This window comes from Coturnix japonica, chromosome 22, assembly GCF_054131305.1.
Source record: "Coturnix japonica strain WE chromosome 22, WE-NBRP24, whole genome shotgun sequence".
Taxonomy (NCBI): Eukaryota; Metazoa; Chordata; class Aves; order Galliformes; family Phasianidae; genus Coturnix; species Coturnix japonica.
Window position 1 is genome coordinate 5,962,742 of NC_140684.1, and position 17,562 is coordinate 5,980,303.

The 17,562-nt window shown below is 42.7% G+C and overlaps 1 protein-coding gene and 3 long non-coding RNA genes across 5 annotated transcripts in view; 3 read left to right on the top strand and 1 right to left on the bottom strand.

The window, feature by feature from the left end:
• Positions 1 to 2,660: 2,660 nt before the first annotated feature.
• On the bottom strand, positions 2,661 to 16,049 carry FOXN1 (forkhead box N1). The gene is made up of 8 exons (XM_015880532.3): positions 15,927 to 16,049; positions 14,199 to 14,699; positions 13,130 to 13,240; positions 10,796 to 10,923; positions 9,857 to 9,953; positions 5,574 to 5,781; positions 4,573 to 5,100; positions 2,661 to 3,579 (listed from the first exon to the last, which is right to left on the bottom strand). Exons 1-8 carry the CDS (start codon positions 16,047 to 16,049, stop codon positions 3,317 to 3,319), a joined length of 1,959 nt encoding a protein of 652 aa, XP_015736018.2. The 3' UTR covers positions 2,661 to 3,316.
• Positions 4,847 to 6,470, top strand: LOC146757398 (uncharacterized). 2 transcript variants are annotated; one of them, XR_014936543.1, is made up of 2 exons: positions 4,847 to 5,131; positions 5,601 to 6,470. It is a non-coding gene; the product is annotated as an uncharacterized LOC146757398 (long non-coding RNA). The 2 variants fall into 2 exon arrangements; XR_014936544.1 differs by having other exon boundaries at positions 5,632 to 6,470.
• The window catches only part of LOC107322479 (uncharacterized), a 37,522-nt gene continuing 29,408 nt past the window's right edge, over positions 9,449 to 17,562 (top strand). Inside the window, exons 1-3 of the long non-coding RNA XR_014936540.1 lie at positions 9,449 to 9,623; positions 10,646 to 10,703; positions 11,554 to 11,665. This is a non-coding gene — a long non-coding RNA (uncharacterized LOC107322479). The remainder of the gene's footprint in view (positions 9,624 to 10,645; positions 10,704 to 11,553; positions 11,666 to 17,562) is intronic.
• LOC107322480 (uncharacterized) lies at positions 14,782 to 16,134 on the top strand. Its single transcript, XR_014936545.1, has 2 exons — positions 14,782 to 15,029; positions 15,765 to 16,134. It is a non-coding gene; the product is annotated as an uncharacterized LOC107322480 (long non-coding RNA).

Genomic DNA, 17,562 nt, shown 5'->3' on the forward strand with positions numbered 1-17,562 from the left:
TTCCCTTTTCTCTTCAGGTCCCCCTCAAGTGAAGCTCGATGACCAGCAGCTGCCATTCGTGGCCCCCATGGCTGCCTGGCTGTGAGGTGAGGCCGTCAGTCACCGTCCCCCTCCCTCTTGTGTGTACTGCACCTCCCTTGACATAATTGCTTTCCTGGTGATTAAGAAACCTGAGTAATGCACCTAACGACAGCCAAGCCTGGTTGCTTTTGTGGGTAATAAAAAGCCCCAGTGTTATTTTACTCCCATCTTTGGGTCAGAAATAGACCCCTGAGCAGAGGGGTGTTTTGGTGCTCTGTTAGTTGGCTGGTTGAACTGGTAGCCTTAACAACCAGGGTTTTCACTGCTGTTTGCTGGCCTTGTGGCGTGCTATCTCTGTGGGGAAATGATTTGCAGCAAGGTCAGCGTGAGCTCAGCCCTGGGAAAGGAATTCTGGCTCTTGAGGACGTGGAGCTGCAGGATGGTTAAGGTTGGAAAAGAGCTCTCAGGTCCCCAGGTCCATCCCCACCCCACTGTGCCTTTAGTTCTACATCCCCACAGCAGAGACACGAAGCAGCACTGATGTCCTATGTAGTGCTTTCTCTGTCCCATAATACTCATTAATCAGGTTTCTAAGTGGCTCGGCGCTGTGCCAAGGCTTTGAGAGATTAAGCCAACGTATCTGAAAAGAACAGCATAGAAAAGGAAAGGAATCTTCAGAGGTGATGACAACAGGAGCAGGGGAATGCATAGCATGCAGCCTGCTTTGCTCACAGGTCCGGCAGCAGTAAATCTGAGCTCACGTCGAGGAAGAAGAGCCTGAAAACAGAGTTCAGATCTCATTTCTATTCTTTGAACCTTCTGATGTTGAAATGAAACACACCAAGTTAAGCCAATAAAGCCTGAACTTCAGAGTGCAAATGTTTTCCTAATCGTGTGTCGGAGAGGGCAAGAGTGAACACTTCTGTTTCATAATAAGATATTTTTATGGTAATTAAGATTGTTTTTCTCGCTTGTTTGCATAATGCTTTTGATTCAGGCTGATTAAGCAAACATCATTAACCTTGGACCGGGAAAACTTCATTCTTTTCCTCCTGTGTTGGTGCTGCTACTTAAAATGGCCTTTAATGCAAATGTATCTCGCAGAGGTTTGCAGTGTGTGCACAATTCTTATTGCATGCTATGGCTCAGGGTTTTACTTTTGTTCTGGAATTGTAATTAATCACATCACTCTTTCTTCATATTCCCATACGTCAGTGTTTGGTTTCTTTATGTGCGTGTCATAATCAGTAATGCTGCACTGAAGCAAGACAATGAAACTCTCTATAGAAGAGCCTAAAGGGAGAGAGGGGGGCAAACCTCTGGGCTGTTTATATGAGTTAATAACTTACAGTCTTTTTTAATGCATTATTTTTTTCTTAACACGAGAAAAATTACATAATGGCTTCTAATTTCTGTGCATCTCACATATAGAATGCATTGGAAAAAAATAAAGTGATTAGAATAAATTAGCAATTACAAAGGGAGGATGAGCCTCGTTGGTACAGTATGGCAAGAAAGATGAGCTAAAATACAAGAAAAACACGTCAGGGTGTTAATTTCTGTGCTTTACATCTGGTCATTCTTCAAAGACTTATTGCCATGGAAAATATAGAGTGTATTATGAAGCTTGGATTTCTCTCTTTTTTTTCCTCCCCTTTGGTTGTGATCATGTATTTGGTTGCATATATAGTACCACAGTCTGTTCAATGGAGATCTCAGAATATATGAATTGCTTTCCACTTAAATAAGTCTTTAATGTAGAATATATATATGTATATATATTTATAAATATATAATATTTATGGCTTTTGAGTTGCTGTAGCTCATCTTGGTATTGTCCGTAGCCATACTGTCATTGTTAATGGCTTTTTCATGTGCCAGTCTCCAGGATGGCTTTAATCCCATATACTTTATTACAGTTCTGCTGTGTTTTATAAGTGATGGAATTTCTTAATGCCCTTCTGGTATGTTCTGAAGCAGTTTTGTGACATCACCCCCTCTGCCAAGTAGAAATGTTGGGGGCACTGTTGGTGGTGTAAGAATGCAGAGCAAAAGGAGCTCAAGCTTCTTCATGATGAGAGATTATGAGGTTACGTCACACGTATTCTTCCTAAGTCTTCTCTATCTGCCTGCCCCTAATCTGATTTTGGTTTAAGTTTAGGCTGGTAGGCATAGCTGAGGGTGCAGATTTGAACCTGAGTGTAAGTGACCTACTCTTACTCCAGTGGGTTTGATGGGTTGGCCTTGATGATCTGGGAGCTCTTTTCTAACCTTAATGATTCTATGAAAGTTTAACCTGCTCAGTTTCTTCCATGTTTCCACAGGGCATTAATGGAGGTGTCATCCAAGAGAGTGTACCTATGTATTAATTCACATTAGGAACAGTATGTTATACCAAAGTGAGGGCTGATTCAACACCAGCCAAGACCCCAGTGGATGTATTTGATATTGGATATGTGTTGAAACAGCTCTGCGGACTTGGCTAGCTGCAGTCATTACTGTTTTCTGTCTTAATGGGAAAAGCATAGTAGAAGTTAAAGCAAGATCCTGATTTAATGCTTGAATAGCTCATCTCACTGTTCAGCTCATCCAGACAACAGCAGAGGAATGAATACAAATGACTTTCAGCCATGTAGGAATTCTATTAAAGTGGGTTGTTTTTTGTTTGTTTTATTAAAAAACATCAGTCTTATATTTCTTTTTAAACACAGTCAACCATAGATTTTTCATGAAGGTACATTTGTTGCTCTGGTTTAGTCTGTCAGCAGCTACTCCTTGGTCTTCTAATGCTTGTAGAATCTTCACATCACATTCTTGTTCATCAAAACCCAGAAATCCTTTCAAGGAGAAGACAAACATTTCAATGGGTGGATCTTATATATTTGCAGTGCTCCTTAGAAGATGACATAGCCATCATCGGCTTCAGGAAATAAGTTAGAATATTGCTTTCATAAAAAAGACCTGAAAATCGTTCGTTTTCTTCTGATAGTTTCAGGAAGATGGGGAGGATGGAGTGCCTTAATTAAATGGTGTTGAATGGCACAGCAATCAACAGTGTTCTCTTTAAATAGTATATTTTTTCTTTTTTTTTTTTTCCTATTTTTTTTTCTATTTTTTTTAAATATTTTTGTTTAGTATCTGTAGAAAATTATTATAGTAAGGCTACATATCCTGCAGACGAGTTCTGGAAGGTCCCTTATTCCAATGGGTGCAATTTCAGCTCTTGTAGCGGATGGCAGTCAGGTGTGTGTGATGGCTTGGGCTGTATATGGATAAAAGGAATGATAGCTGTGGTTCACATTAGTGCTATAGGTTTGGATCCAGGGTTACTCAGGTAGGCAGGGGACACTGTATCCAACTCCATATAGGCAGAGTAAAGAGTAGTGAGCTGGAGGTCGGGCAGGTTGTTGTGTGGGGTTCCATTTGGGATGGTGACTGTGTTGCTGTTCTCCATCTGGCAATGAGAAGGGAAACACTGGGAAGACGTTGGGGATGATGAAATGAGAACCAGGGGGTCCACAGCTAAGCTGTCATCCTTCAGCTCCTCCCAGAGATTGCCTGGGACAAAACAGAAAGGATTGATTAACTTTCTTTACCCGTGCTTATTGAAACCCCCCGAGAAATAGGTAATTATACAGCTGAGTGTGCTGTATGTGTGAGTACTCTTAGTCACTTGTGATGGTTTAGTTGTTATTAGTCTGTTTCCATAAAAACTTAAATCTTAGAGAAAGCAGCACTGAGTTAAGAGAATAATTCTGCCTGAAGATTGGCAAGATTCTGTTGCAGATATATCATAGAGTAATAGAATTACAGATTCATTATGGTTGGAAAAGACCACTGTAAGACCATCAAGTCCAGCCATCAACCCATCCCCACCATGACCACTAACTGTGCCCTCATGAATTTGTTGAGAGAAAACCACTGTTTTGAAAGGGGGGAAATTGCCTCTGTAATTACTTGTAAGATGCTGGATGTGCAGATAATATTACTGCACAACTGGGCTTATTGTCTTTGTGTGACCCAGCTTCTCTGAATGGCATGCTGAATTACTGGGCATATGATTTCTTGACCAAAACAAAGTCAGACATATGACTTGATGTCCCATCCCTGAAGGTGTTCAAGGACAGGTTGGATAGGACCTTGGGCAGCCTGAGTTAGTGCATGATTTAATGGTTGGCAACCCCACCTGTGGCACAGGATTGGAACTAAATGATGTTTGAGGTTCCTTCCTACCCAACCCATTCTATAATTGTTTGGCAGTTGGAGATGGTGACCTTTGAGGTCTTTTCCAGTTGTAATGACTCTGTGGTTGGGTATGGTGGGGATGGGTTGATAGCTGGACTTACAATCTTAGATTCCTTTTCCAACCTTAATGCTTCTATGAGTTGGCATGGTATAAATGGGTTGATGGTTGGACTTGTGATCTTAGAAGTCTCTCCCAACATTAACAATTCAATGATTCCTGGGGACAGTGGCCAGAATATCATCACTGTGTTGGGCTGTGATGTACTACACCTAAATCTGCCCTGTAGGGCTACCTTGGATCCCTACCTTGGAGATCGAAGTCGGTGAGGGATGGATTCAGAGCATCAATGTCGTTGCTGAGGTCCCCCTCCTGCAGCAGAGGGTCGGGCACCGTGCGGGCCGTGCAGTGCTCTGTCATCACCTTCACACCACAGCTTGGGGGGGTCTGGGCCGGCAGTGGGGAGTCCTGGGTGATGCTGGGCTGACCCCGCAGTTCGTTTGGAGCCTCCCCAGAAGGAAACATTGTCTGATGGTCTGGAGTCTGCGGCATTAATGCACTTGAGATTGGAGGGAAGCCCTGTTGGGCCGTGTAGCATGCAGTTTGCTGCCCTCCGAGCAAGTTTGGCAACGCGTTCTTGGCATGGAGAGCTCCTGATGATGTGTGGATGGGATGCAGAGGCTGCGGTATAGAGGAAAGTGAGGGTTCGCCCAAGGAATGGGGTTGGACTGCCATCTGCCTGGAGAGGGATGCTCCTGCAACGCCATTCGGACTGCACGACATGATGGAAGATCGCAGCTTCTCGCCTTTGTCGCCTATCAGTGTGTCGAGCTCTTCTACAGAACAAAGACAAACAAAATCCATCAGGTATATCCTGCAGAGCCTTCATCTTTATAGCTTTCAGCTGGGGAATAGGTGGGTGTGATGGCAAACAAAAGCGCTGACCCGTAGGATAATAGCTTTTTTCAGGCTTTTGGAGTTCTTCTAAATAATCAGTGCTGAATGGTATGAGGAAAATTATATTGCCATGTTTGAAGACTGGGTATTTATTGGATAATTTTAATTTTATTCTATAGGACTTCATTAGGTGTTGCTTTAACATCTCACTAGGTGCTATGATAGAATAACTTTGTGCCTATTTAGAAGCAAAATCAGGTCTTTAATTCTGCTTTTTTGACTTTATGTTAAGAAAAGCATCTGTAAGTATTTCCTAAGTTGTGCTTAAATGCTGTTGTACAGCTTGGTGTGCATTGCAAAGCAAGTTGTGGGGACTGCTGCTTGAGAACCAACGCGCTCACTCATAACTGACCTGGCTTTGCCATACTCTTCCTCACAGCCACTGGATCTTTCCTCTTCCATTTCTGCAGCTCCTCCTGCATCTTGTCAATCTTGGCCGGATTCAGAGCCCACAAACAGCCTTTCCGAGAAGAGTTGCCTGACTTGTTTTCAACTTTCTCAAAGCATTTGTTCAAGGACAAGTTGTGGCGCACGGAGTTCTTCCAGCCATCCGGGGCTGTCTGGAAACACAAAGCCAATCTAAGAATGGTTTTTCAAGGAAAAAGAGCGATCAATCCCATACAGAATCCTTTGCTTGGTGAGATTATAACACTAATTAGGAGCTACTGAGACTGAAACTGCTGTGTTAGAAGGAAAGTTATTCATATGCCCTAATGATTCAATCACGCGCCCTACAAGTGAAATACGGGTTTCTACATCTGATCGCGACATCTTCTTGCTTTACGCTTATTTTTAAGCCAGTGATGGAAGCTGGGAGGTTCTTTAAACCTCACAGTGAATTAAAGTGATTCTTCCATTTGTATTTAGGCAGTTTCTGGTCAAGCAAAATTCCTTCCTTACTCCAAGGACAGTTTCACAGTCAATTGCAATAGGAAAAAAGATGATACTGCTTTATCACACTGAGACGTTGCGTATGAGCGTGCTGGTCTGTATCATAGGGTTTTTATGGTGAATTCCTGATGTGTCACTTCCTTGTCTTCTATAGAAAATCTGTACAGCCATAGGATTCTATAGAAATTCCATAGAGTCATAGAATTCTGTAGATTCTATGTAATCTGACCTTTGGATTCTTCCATTACTTGTCCCCCCATGGCAGACCTTCGCTACAAGCTGGGAAATGCCACGTTTTCCATTTCTGATAAATTCCTGATAAACTTAATAAACTTAATACTTGCTAATTCATTCTAAATATTGCTTAGTTGTGAAAGCTGAATCGATGTACTTTGCTACAACAGGAAGCATCTGGCTTTCCTAGCAGCACCGTTTCTACCCTTTTGTCCACCTGATGTCAGCATCTCACTGTTCTGTTGGCCAATTCTGCAAGTGAGTCAACCTGCATTTCAATTATTAAAAAAAACAGCATAAAAACCCAACACCTTACAGCCCTTTCTGCTATAGGGTAAGATTGAAGGTCAGTGGGGATGTGTTGGCACAGCTGCCCATGGAGATGGGGGAGTCCTCGTCCATGGAGGAGTTCATGAGCCATGGAGATGTGGCACTGAGGGCCATGGTCAGTGGGCACAGTGGGGTGGGTTGGGGTTGGACTTGGGGATCTGAGAGCTCGTTCCCAACCTGATTGATGCCATGATTCTACCGTGACCATTTTTCATCCCTTGCAGATCACATCCAAGCTGCTTTTTGCCAGCTCCAAAGGTGAATACAACTTCCACCAAGGGAAGATGTGCAATTTGCTGCTGCCTGTGCTAAGCTGGGAGAGCGTTCGTGCTCCTGGCCGTGTGTGTGAGGCTGCACAAACCTCTGTCTGTATCTAGACAGGATAATTAGTGTTTCTGCTCAGTGCTGGGAGTGGTGTGTGTTTCTCAGAGGTTTTCAGATGTGTGGGGGTGTGAACGGTGAGATCGTTTTAGGAACGTAAAAGCAAAAAGTACATGGATTTATTCCGGGGAGCGCTGCCAAGAGTTGAACAGGTTCTTGCACTAAACTCGGTACTGCTGAGCAGCAAGAAATAGTTGTTTACCTAGCTGGGCCCTGAAGGAATGCTCCAGCAAAGCGTTAGAAGTACTGCTCTGTCACCAGTTTTTATTTTCACATTTGATGCTTGGTTAATGAACCGAGCTCTGCCTGCTGGAGCTACTATCGTACAGTCGGAGTTGTTTTGCTGCGGCTCTATTTGGCCATCGTTGCTTCCAGAGCAGTGTGGAAGGAGCTATGTGGAATCAGGCTCCGTTGGACCTTCCCAACATCTTGGATCACTGGCAATTGCCCAATTAATGAGATGAAAGCTCAGCATTCAACTCTCTAATTGCACTGAAGCAAAAAAACTATATAGGTGATGAGCCAAAAAAGGCCGTTGTGCAGACCCACTGATCCCAACAGCCTCTTGAAGTTTAAAGAGTTCAGTGATCTTGCAAAACCCTTTCTCTTTAAATCTAGGTCTCAAGAGAAGGGAGAGGTACATCAAAGAGTAATTCACCTTCAGCTGTGTAGATGATTTTTTTTTTTGGGACGTAGGAGTTGGATTGCTCTGTTTCAACTAGAAATGAGATCGTTGCATCATAGAAACTAAATCTGCTGTGGCAGCGAATACGAGTTAATTTGACTAGGCTTGTATCATCTCATGTCTCCCAGCAAGCTTCTACATACACTTGTGCTCTACTTCAGTTCTACTTTAATTGCTTCCCCTCCCCCTGGTGAATCCTGCTGTTTACTGAGCTCTGTAGCACCAACATGAGGCTGTTTGCTGGTTTCTATTTTACTCCACCTGGTTAAAGTTTCTCCAAATAATGTTTTTTTTTTGCCTTAAATTCTTAATTCCATGTGCTGCCTTAAGGAACGGATGGACATAGGGCTAAATTCTTATAAGCATATTTGCTTATTCTGTTCTTATTTTAAGGATGTTTGGGATGAAAAAATCCAATGATTTGACTGTATTTCTAAAGGCTGGGGCCTCATTCCCACTGACTTATAAATAATTGGAGAGAAAGCCACGAGGGTCTGCAAGAAGACCTCCCAGTGGGACAGATGTGTTCTGATGAGTGAGAAGGGCGAGGTTTATACTGGGGCTAAAGCAGTTAAAGCTGTGTTGTAAGACAGAGGAGAAGTAACTTCAGTTTGCTCTGATGAACTACTTTGGGCACACTGTAAAAGTGATTTTAATAATCCCACTTCTCCACTTGAAACCCATTTGTGCCTTGTTCCTAGGAGGTGGTAAGCAGGTAAAGATTGCCTTACTTTGCTTTAAATGGTAAAATTTGTGTATTGTGCTAAGAAATGTAGTTCTGCGAAGGACTGACTTCAAGATGTTGGTGGCATGGGGTCCTCATTTTCAATCCTCCATTATTTTCCTTTGGGTTATTAATACTATCTACAGCTATTGATGAATTCATGGAAAAGAATATTGGGATGGCTGACATTCTCCTCTTGTGTGCTCTTGCCGTGTGCCATTGTGTTTTCGTTGGGTTGGAACTCATCGTGTTTTGGGATACTTCTGGAATGAGGATGAGTGGGCTGTATTTATATTCCCTTTTCTCTGCTGTAACAATGGAGGGCCTAGTGATTCCTATGGGGGGAATCTGGGGTGCTGGAAACACAGAAGCTGAATGGATCCCAATGGATTCCTTTATGACAATGGATTCCTTCTTTCCCCCTCATTCCTGACATATTTAATTTAATTATTATTTTTGGTTATTTATCCTCAAAACCACTTGATGCTGCTGCAGAATTGTATTGAGACATTTATTCTTCATGATTCTTAGTGCTCTTTTCTTAATAGGGACATCTGAATCATCTTTCTGTAGTTGCATTAAATCTATTTGAATTGCTGCATGTTTATTTGCAATAGGAAGCACAACAGACTCACGCTGCTTTAGTTTTAGGTCTTGCTAACAGCTGTAGGCCACTTGCTCTGGACATCTAGCAAGATCCTCTTGGGGAATCAGCAAGAACAAAGCTCTGTGTAGAGCAGCAGCAGCAATTCAATTGCAGCTCTCTATAGATCTAACTGTAATCCCTCTGCTATGGGGCTGCGTGCTGACTAATCTCTTCCCACCTGCATCCTGAGTGCAAGAAGCCATTTGCTCTTACAGCACAGATTTAAATCTCAATAGCATCTGGTGCAAGCAGTGCATCCATGCCTTCGCCAGCATGACCAGGTAATTATGAGCTTAGCACCATTTATCACATCTTATACTTTTCCTTTTACAGGGCATGGTGGAGATGAAGTTGCCCAAGATGACATCCCAGCTCCAGAACAGAGCACCTGATGGAGCTGTGGGTGACCATCCTCACTGCAGGGAGTGGGACCTGATGGCCTTTAAAGGTCCCTTCCAACTCAATGATGCTATGAAGACATCCCCATTCCTCTGCTTCCATGATTTTGGAGGTACTGTAATGGCAAGGGAAGCGACAGGACCAGTTCTGCCTGTATCTGAGATCTGAGAGGAAGGGATGATGTTGTTTTTAGAAATATTTATCCCTTTTATAAGCTGTTAGCGAGGAGTGGCCACTTGTTATCTATGCAAGCTCAAACTTGGAGCTATTCTTAATAAACCTTTGCGTTAAGTAGCACTGCATGCTGCGCTATGTACAAATATTCTGCCCAGGCACAGAACTCACCTTAAAGTAAGGAAAGTGCTCTGTCATGAAATTGTAAATCTCGCTGACTGGCAAACTGCCCGTCTTGCTGTTTTTGAGTGCCATGAAGATCAGGATGCTTTGGGGAGAGAAAGAAAAGAGTTTTAGCTTGTCAGAAAACACAGTGTTTGTCTCAGAGCTTGTGATGACTGTGGCTTTCACTCCCATACAATGAGTCAGGTTGGATACTGGGAACAATTTACTCTGTCACTGTCCCTGGTGATGTTCCAGAGCTATGTGGATGAGGGATGTGGTCAGTGGGTATGGAGAGGTGGGTTAGGGTTGTGCTTGGAGATCTGAGAGCTCTCTCTCAACCTATGGATCTATGAATACCAATCATGCTGACAGTCAGAGTCCATGTAGAATACAAACAGCTCATGTCCAATATGAATTACAAGTAAAATGATGGAAAGGGGAGTCAATACCTTAAGTCTTGACTTCACTTTAAGGCTGTGATTCAATGCCTACAATGACAAGGGGCACATGGAAAGTATCAAGCTGAGTGACAGAAGGTATAATTAAAATTCGTTTGACCTGCTTCACTATAGTGACGTTTGGGGGCTAATCCTATGTGATAAGCAGCATATCTGATGTGTTTTCTAGACATTTCCTCACCCTTAATGGGGAATTAAATAGCACTAATACAGGTCCTGCAAAGACACCTAATTGTGATTAGTCTTATGCTGATTTGCAGCACCTAAGATATTGCATTAGGAAAAGGCCTAGCTTTTCTTCTTTACAGCATCTCATTTCCCTCTGCTTTGGCCCCAGAATCTGGAGCATGCTATGGTTCATACAAGCAGTACGGAGCACACTGAGAACAGGATAGGTAAGCACCTTGTTGCAAATTATGCCGAAAATATACCGTGGGTAAACAGTGTGTTTCCTGTGGCATTAAGAGTTGAAAAGATGTTTTCTTACCTGTAGGAGTAGATGGGTTTGGGAAATAGAGGCTGCTGGGATTCTTGAGTGCTTTGAGGAGCAATCCTTTGGTAGGGGTAGTGCGAAGAGGTGATGTAAGTCACTGGGTAGCTGCCTCCTGATGGGTACTGGTGAGACAACCAAAGAGAAGTCACTTAGCTGGGCAATGAGTTCTCAGAATGTTTCTTTCTTTATAGAAATACTAAGCTTTAATTCTGAGGATATTGTCCTCCACTTATGTTTAATAGCTGCTATGCAAAGACAGAACTGAAGTCTCTCTAGCACAGTATTGAAAACCATTGGTGTTACTAGTTAGTGCTTAAGAAGGAGGAAGAAGTGGAGAGGAATGGGCTGGGATGTTGGCTGCTGCCAGTTCTATTGCAGTGGGTTTAGTGCTGAAGAACTGTTTCTTTATTATTGCCCATTATTCTACTGAATAGCTGTGAAAAATGGGTCGTTGTACCCTATCTATCATCTCCAGGGTGTGCACAGCCATATAAAGAATTTACTCCTTTGGCCATCCCTTTAATGGCATCTCTTCAAGAGATCTCCAGGCATGTCCAATTCTCAATATGCTCAGCAATGGATGGCCCATCATGAGGTCACCCTGACAGAAATACAGCAGAGCAGAAAAAAAACAGTGAGGTCAAAGGAAACACAGCGTTTGCCTTGCCTTGATTGCGACAGAGTTTCTGCCAGTTTGCTTTCCATTTCCTATCACAGCGGTTGGTCACGTATTGTTCTGTTCTAAATTGCAGTTCCAACCTGCTGGCAAGCAGCTTTCAAGAACAAAGAAGAGCTGCCCCATGGAGCTGAGATACCATCAGTTGGCTCTTGGTGTGGCGAAGGCTCCCACTCAACTCGGAGTTGGTAAGAGAGGAATTTCTGCCTCTTACAGCTGAATCTTTCCAGATGCCAAGAGTAGGGCAAGGCCAAAATTAGGAATCATGTCACAGGCTATTAAAAATCTGCTTGCGTGCCTTTGCTGGTGCTCAAAGGTTGCTGAGCCGTGTTCTGGTGCGGTGCTGCTCACCTCTACAAGCCCTGTGTCATGAGTTTTTATGGTTCCTCTAAAGACTCTAATATGGATTTTTCAGAGTCATCAAGAAAATTTTCCTGGTAATTAATTTATACATCTTACTTTTTTCCTGACGTTGGTTTCAGTGGCTCTTTGAAAGGGTTCTAAGAAGGAACTGGCTGGGATGTCGTTACCAAAAGCAAGAACTGGGTGTTTTCATGATGGATTTCAGTTTTATTGGTCTCATTACTCCTTTTTGAGGGAGTAAGGCTGGGGAATGGTCTGGTACAACTGGCTGGAGCTGGTTCTGCTGGATGAAAGGGATCCGTGTTTTATGGTGGGTGGGTTGGTGGCTCCAGCAGTGTCTGCCACTTCTTTCAGGTCCATAAGAAGTAATTTACCAGCTGAGTCACCATTTGTGCTGTGTCCAGCAAAGGGGAAGGTGAGGCCACTTTATCATTTGGACCGAATTAATGAAGGAGTTGATCTCTCTCATCCCTTAATGAAAAGAAAGGCGTAGTTGCTCCAGGCTACAGGGGCTGTTCTGAGTTTAACTACATCATGATTTAAGTTGTCCATTCCATTTGAATTTGAAAGGTAAAACATTAATACGTGCAAAAGGTGTTATTCCATGTCTTCTTTCTTGTATCACTGCCCGTTTCCTAGGGTTTGATGATGCCACATGGACAGCTCCTCAACTCTTTATGACTTTGGTTGCTGATACCCCGTGCTTTTCTTTCGTTAGTAGAATCCATTGCCATACTTTTATAACATTCAATAGCACAGACTCTAACCAAAGCCTGCCGCTTGTAGGAGAGCTGTCACTCTGCCAACCTGCAGGTGGATGGGAGACTTTCTCCTCCTGCAATTCTTGTTGCGTCTTGTCTAGCAGCTCCCAGAAGACATTTCAGCTGTAATGTTGTGGGTTTTTTTTTGAACGTGCTTAATGCAGATCAGTAGTAATATTACTGGTATCAAAACAGCACTGAAGAGGGAAGTGTGCTCACTTCAGTTATATATTTTATGTACGTATATATATACATGTATAGCTTTAATATCATGCATTGTCACACATCAGCATTATAGTCAATTATGCTTCAGCTGAATACTTTTTCTCTGGGGATGATATAAGAGCCAAGAGATTGCAAAGGAGATGGATGGGTCACCAAACTCAGGGGGATCGAGCATCGTCTTACTGTGATTGACTTTAAAAGGAGGTATTGTTTCATCTATTTCTGGGGGGGGTTGTTACCGTGACTGCTATACGACTATAGCACAAGGAACACAGCATTTTTGGTTCAACATACGGTACTGACCTGATGGAAGGGATGCGAGGAGCAGTACATCTGCTGCACCTGGGGCTGATAGCAGTACAACCCAGGCTGTCCTTCCAGTGGGGACGTCCTAAGCTTGAGGTCTGAATCCTGCTACAAGATATTCAAAGAAAGCATTGTTAGAGAAAACAACTCAGTTGAATCCCTTCTGTTGCTATCCTGACTTGTCTTTCTTTATACCCTATGCTCATTATTACCATCCTCTTGTCATCCCAGTGCCACATCTGGTATTGACAAATGTTTGTGTTATTTTGATGACCATAAGATGATGTTTTTGTCCAGAAATATCAACTTGCCAGCAGCCTATAAGCTGTGTAAGAGCTTAGAAGTTGCTCTTTAATGGAACCGGTGGAGGTATGAATGAGCAGTTGGTCTGAGTAGTCGGAGGTGCTTCATATAAGGTACACGCAGTGCTAATTTTACATTCTGTGCAGCTTTGAATTTGGGAAGAAAATGGGATTTTTCTATTAACCACAAACAGGTTTTGTGTAAAACTCATCAGATCTGAGTTTATATTATTTATCCAGGAAACAGGAGGTTTATATCAACTTCATCCTTAGTGTGAGTCAGTTACTGTGGGTACGTATCCTGGAAATGTCCCCCATTCCTTGTGAAATTCTCTTAGTTCATTTAGAAATTATTTTTCTTTCTTTTTTTACCCCCCTTTTCTTTCAGTAACTCTGCAATTCTTTGTCTCAAAACCATCTCACCACCTCCCTGGGCAGCTGGGCCATGCTTTGAAAAACACCATAAACTTCTGTCCCTTGAGAATGTTGATTGATGACAGTGATATAAAGCCTGTTATTGGGATGGGTTTGAATTTTTAAGGCTCCTTTCTACTGGAAAATCCTTTGCCCATATCCACTTATCAGAGAATTGATTTTCAGAAGGAAAATCAATATGAGGAGTTTGACAGTTACGTACAGATGTCTGCCATGGGCTCTAGCATACAACTTCAGAAGAGATAAAAATCTGTGTAGTCACACTGAGATAAAATAATTCCAAAAGCATACTTTTTTCCTCCCCAATTAAGAACAGAAAAGATACTGACCATGACTTGTGAACTGTGATCTTGACCTGTGGTGCTGTACTGGAGGCTGTTACACCATGGCTGTTCGGAGATGTTTGGAAGGTGAGTTGGAAATGAATCTGACTCATCAGGGCCCGTAGATCCTGGGAGACCCTCAAAACCCTCAATACTTCTGGTGTTTTTGAAAGACGGACCTTCGGGTGGAAGGGTTTGTTGCGCTTCCTGGAAGACGTCCTCACTGATCTGCCTCTTGTAGGGGTGAAATGGGTTCCTGCTGCTCTTGAGGAACCTGTCGTAATTTCCTACAGTGTTTTCCTCGTAACTGTACCGCCGGAATTTTTCTGTGCTGAAGGAGACCTGAAATTTATTCTTGCTGCAGTGAATCCCTTGGCTGGGGGGGTATCTCCCAAGGAGTTGGTCCTGGACTGGAGATGCAGGGCTGGGGCTGTGGGAGGACTCAGGGCTCTTCCTTTCTGTCCTGCTGTCTGATTCGTAAGGTTGGCAGCTGTAACTGGGATTATCCTGCAATGAATTGTTGGCATTTATTTAGGGTTAGGATGAACAAATGTTATTCCAGTACATTGAATATGCACATTATTGACAATAATTAGAAAATTACTAGTCCTACCACCTCCACACAGATAAACCTTGAAGGGTTTTTCTCATTACCTGGTGTCCAAACCCGTTTAAAGATATGCTGATAGAATAATTAAGAAGGCTGGGATAATCCTAATCTGTCAGCTATCCATGGAAAACAGGATGTCATAGGCAACTTTTGCCTTGTTGATCTGTCAGTTCCAGAGAGAAGATGATGTGTGATCAAACGATGAAAGATTAAACCACAGGAATATGGTAAGTGCAATTCTTGCCATACACAAGTTTAATCAAATGGGCCTGAGCTGCCAGTTACATCACTTCCTCTCATTAGTGTAACCACGCTCATTCCATGAGCCATGGAGGGCCTGGGCAAGCAGCTTCACCTCCTTCCTGTCTCGTCTCCTCCCTTCCCTTTTGTTAGCAAAATGAAATTAACTCAAGGACTCTTTAATCTAGAAGGGAAAGGCTTAACAAGAACCAGTGTCTGGGTCCTGGAGCTGAACACATACAGCTTAGAAATTATGTATATTTTCCTTGACATCAATGTTGAGTAACATCTTGGATGCTTTTTGGGAAGACATGTTGAAGACAAGAGAGGGTTATTGTGTTCAGTGAAGGGAAAACAGTCACAGAATCTCAGAATCATTCAGGTTGGCAAAGACCTTCAGGATCCTTGTGTCCAACCCCATCCCATCCCATAATACCCACTGACCACAGCCCTCAGTGCCATATCTCCATGGTTCAGGAACACCTCCAGAGATGGGGACTGCCCCACTCCCTGGGCAGCTGTGCATCTACTCTATCTGAGAAGCTTTTCCTAATATTCAACCTGAACCTTCCCTGGCACAACTTGAGGCCATCTCCTCTTGTCCAATTGCCGCTACCTGGGAGAAGGGGCCATAATGTACAGCGATATACAAAAAGTAAGGTCAGATTATCAGGTAGTCCCTTTTTCCCCTTTCCCTCTCTAAATCCAAGATGCTCTTACAGGAGAACAGGAAAAGGAGTATACAGAAGAACCAGCTTTCAAGAAATCTCAAGGGGATTTCTGCAGAGTGGAATATGGCAGAGTTTTTCTTGTTCCTATCCATGTGGGTCTATCTGAGCTCATACATCTGGGAGAGGACAACAGCTCTGATCTGTAGCACTCACCGTTTGCTGAATTGGGGATACCGAATCCCCTGGTGTCTTCATCAGGTCTTCTTGTTGATCCCTTTCCAAAGTGTCCGAAGAAGAAAATTTAATATTAGCCTGATCCTGAAGTAGTGAAACCATTACCAAATCCACTTCGGATGGAAATTCTGTTACAAGGAAGGAAAATTGCAATAAATATATTCTGAAAGTTAAAATGGAAAAGAAACCATCTCGTCGCAGTGTTAGACGTTCTGCTGGGCAGTGACTTGTTCTATAGGAAAGGTATTCCTAATCTGAATTCTTCCCTTTCATAAGTTCACGAAAATGCATTGCTTTGGATTGGAGGAAATTTAGCAGTATTGCTTTACTGAGAGACTGATATATTAATTAAATGTCATTGCTTTTAGTGGGACTGCATACAACAAAGAGCTTTGTTCGTGTCATGACTTAAGACCGATGAGTGCCATCAGCTTATAGCTTTGCTTTGTTTTCTGTTATCGGTGCCTCACGTTCTGCACAATTTAAATCTCAGGTATTTAAACGAGTTCCCAATGTTTGCTCTTCAGATATTTCAGACGTATCTAATGACGTTTGGCAGAGTAAGTTGAATGGGTTTAATCTTCTAGAAGTTTGTTCGCCATTGGTATTTTTGTAGTCCTTTTTCACTGTAAATTTACAGTAAGGCTGCAATGGCACAACTCAGATTTCAGGGGTGTAAATCAGGAAGGGAAAAAAAGGCACTTCAAGGGTTAATTCACAAAGTCTTTGCCACGTGTTTAAATGGCTGTTAGGTAAATAACTGAAGGGGTTATCGCGTTTGGCTAACAAAGATATATCACTTAAAAATGTGGAAAATCTATTCTGCTTTTACAGTTCAAAGAGAAATCTGTATTTATGATGAGTTAGACTGCACTGCCCAAGGGGATGAAGTACAATGGGGCTTGGAAATCACATATAAGACCTCAAGTGTACAGGAAAGAAATGATGTGAGTTAAAGTTCACTGTGTTTTGGGCACCGGCCCCATTCCCCAGTAGCTGAACTGGAGGTTGATGAGGAGATATACATAAAACTCCTCTTGAAAGGAGCAGGTGGGAAAACTGACAACTTGGAAATATGTTCATGTGTATATTTGTAATTGTTCCAGGCTGTCTGTCCTCTTAAAGCAGCTTTCCCACTTATCTCCAGGTTATATAAAGCTGTATCTGACCTCTCCTTTCTACTGCAATTCTTCAACCCCGCTGCCTAATTTGTGGTCTTGAGCATTAGAATTTCATTAAGAGCTTTTGTGCAGTTACAAGTCCTGCCTAATGGTTTTTCTATTGCAAGGGATGTTGGACAAATGATCACAGATAAAGGGAAGAGTTTCGTTTTGAGAAATCAGATCAGAGAAAGTACCAGAATAAGAAAGTCAAAAAGCTTTGATTGCAGAGAGCAATCATGCCTGATTTTTTTTTCCTCTTCCCATTAGGTTTACCATTAGAACCAGAGCAAAAGTTGGCTAAAGGGTGAACTGGGCATGTCAGAAATAGAGGGTGTCACGGCTGTTTGGAGAGTTAATACAATGTGGACCAGGAAAACCAAATTATGATGGTCTTCCTCCTCCAAGTATCTGTTGATTAATTTTATTTTGTCATCTCATGGAGGCTGATAGGA

Excerpts from the sequence above, each read along its gene's own strand:
- FOXN1 (XM_015880532.3), bottom strand. The coding sequence starts at position 16,049 with ATGGTTTCACTACTTCAGGATCAGGCTAATATTAAATTTTCTTCTTCG. Across the intron at positions 14,700-15,926 it reads TATCCCCAATTCAGCAAACG|GATAATCCCAGTTACAGCTG; the intron begins GTGAGTGCTACA and ends AATTCATTGCAG. Across the intron at positions 5,101-5,573 it reads GAAGAGTATGGCAAAGCCAG|AAGAGCTCGACACACTGATA; the intron begins GTCAGTTATGAG and ends TTTGTTCTGTAG.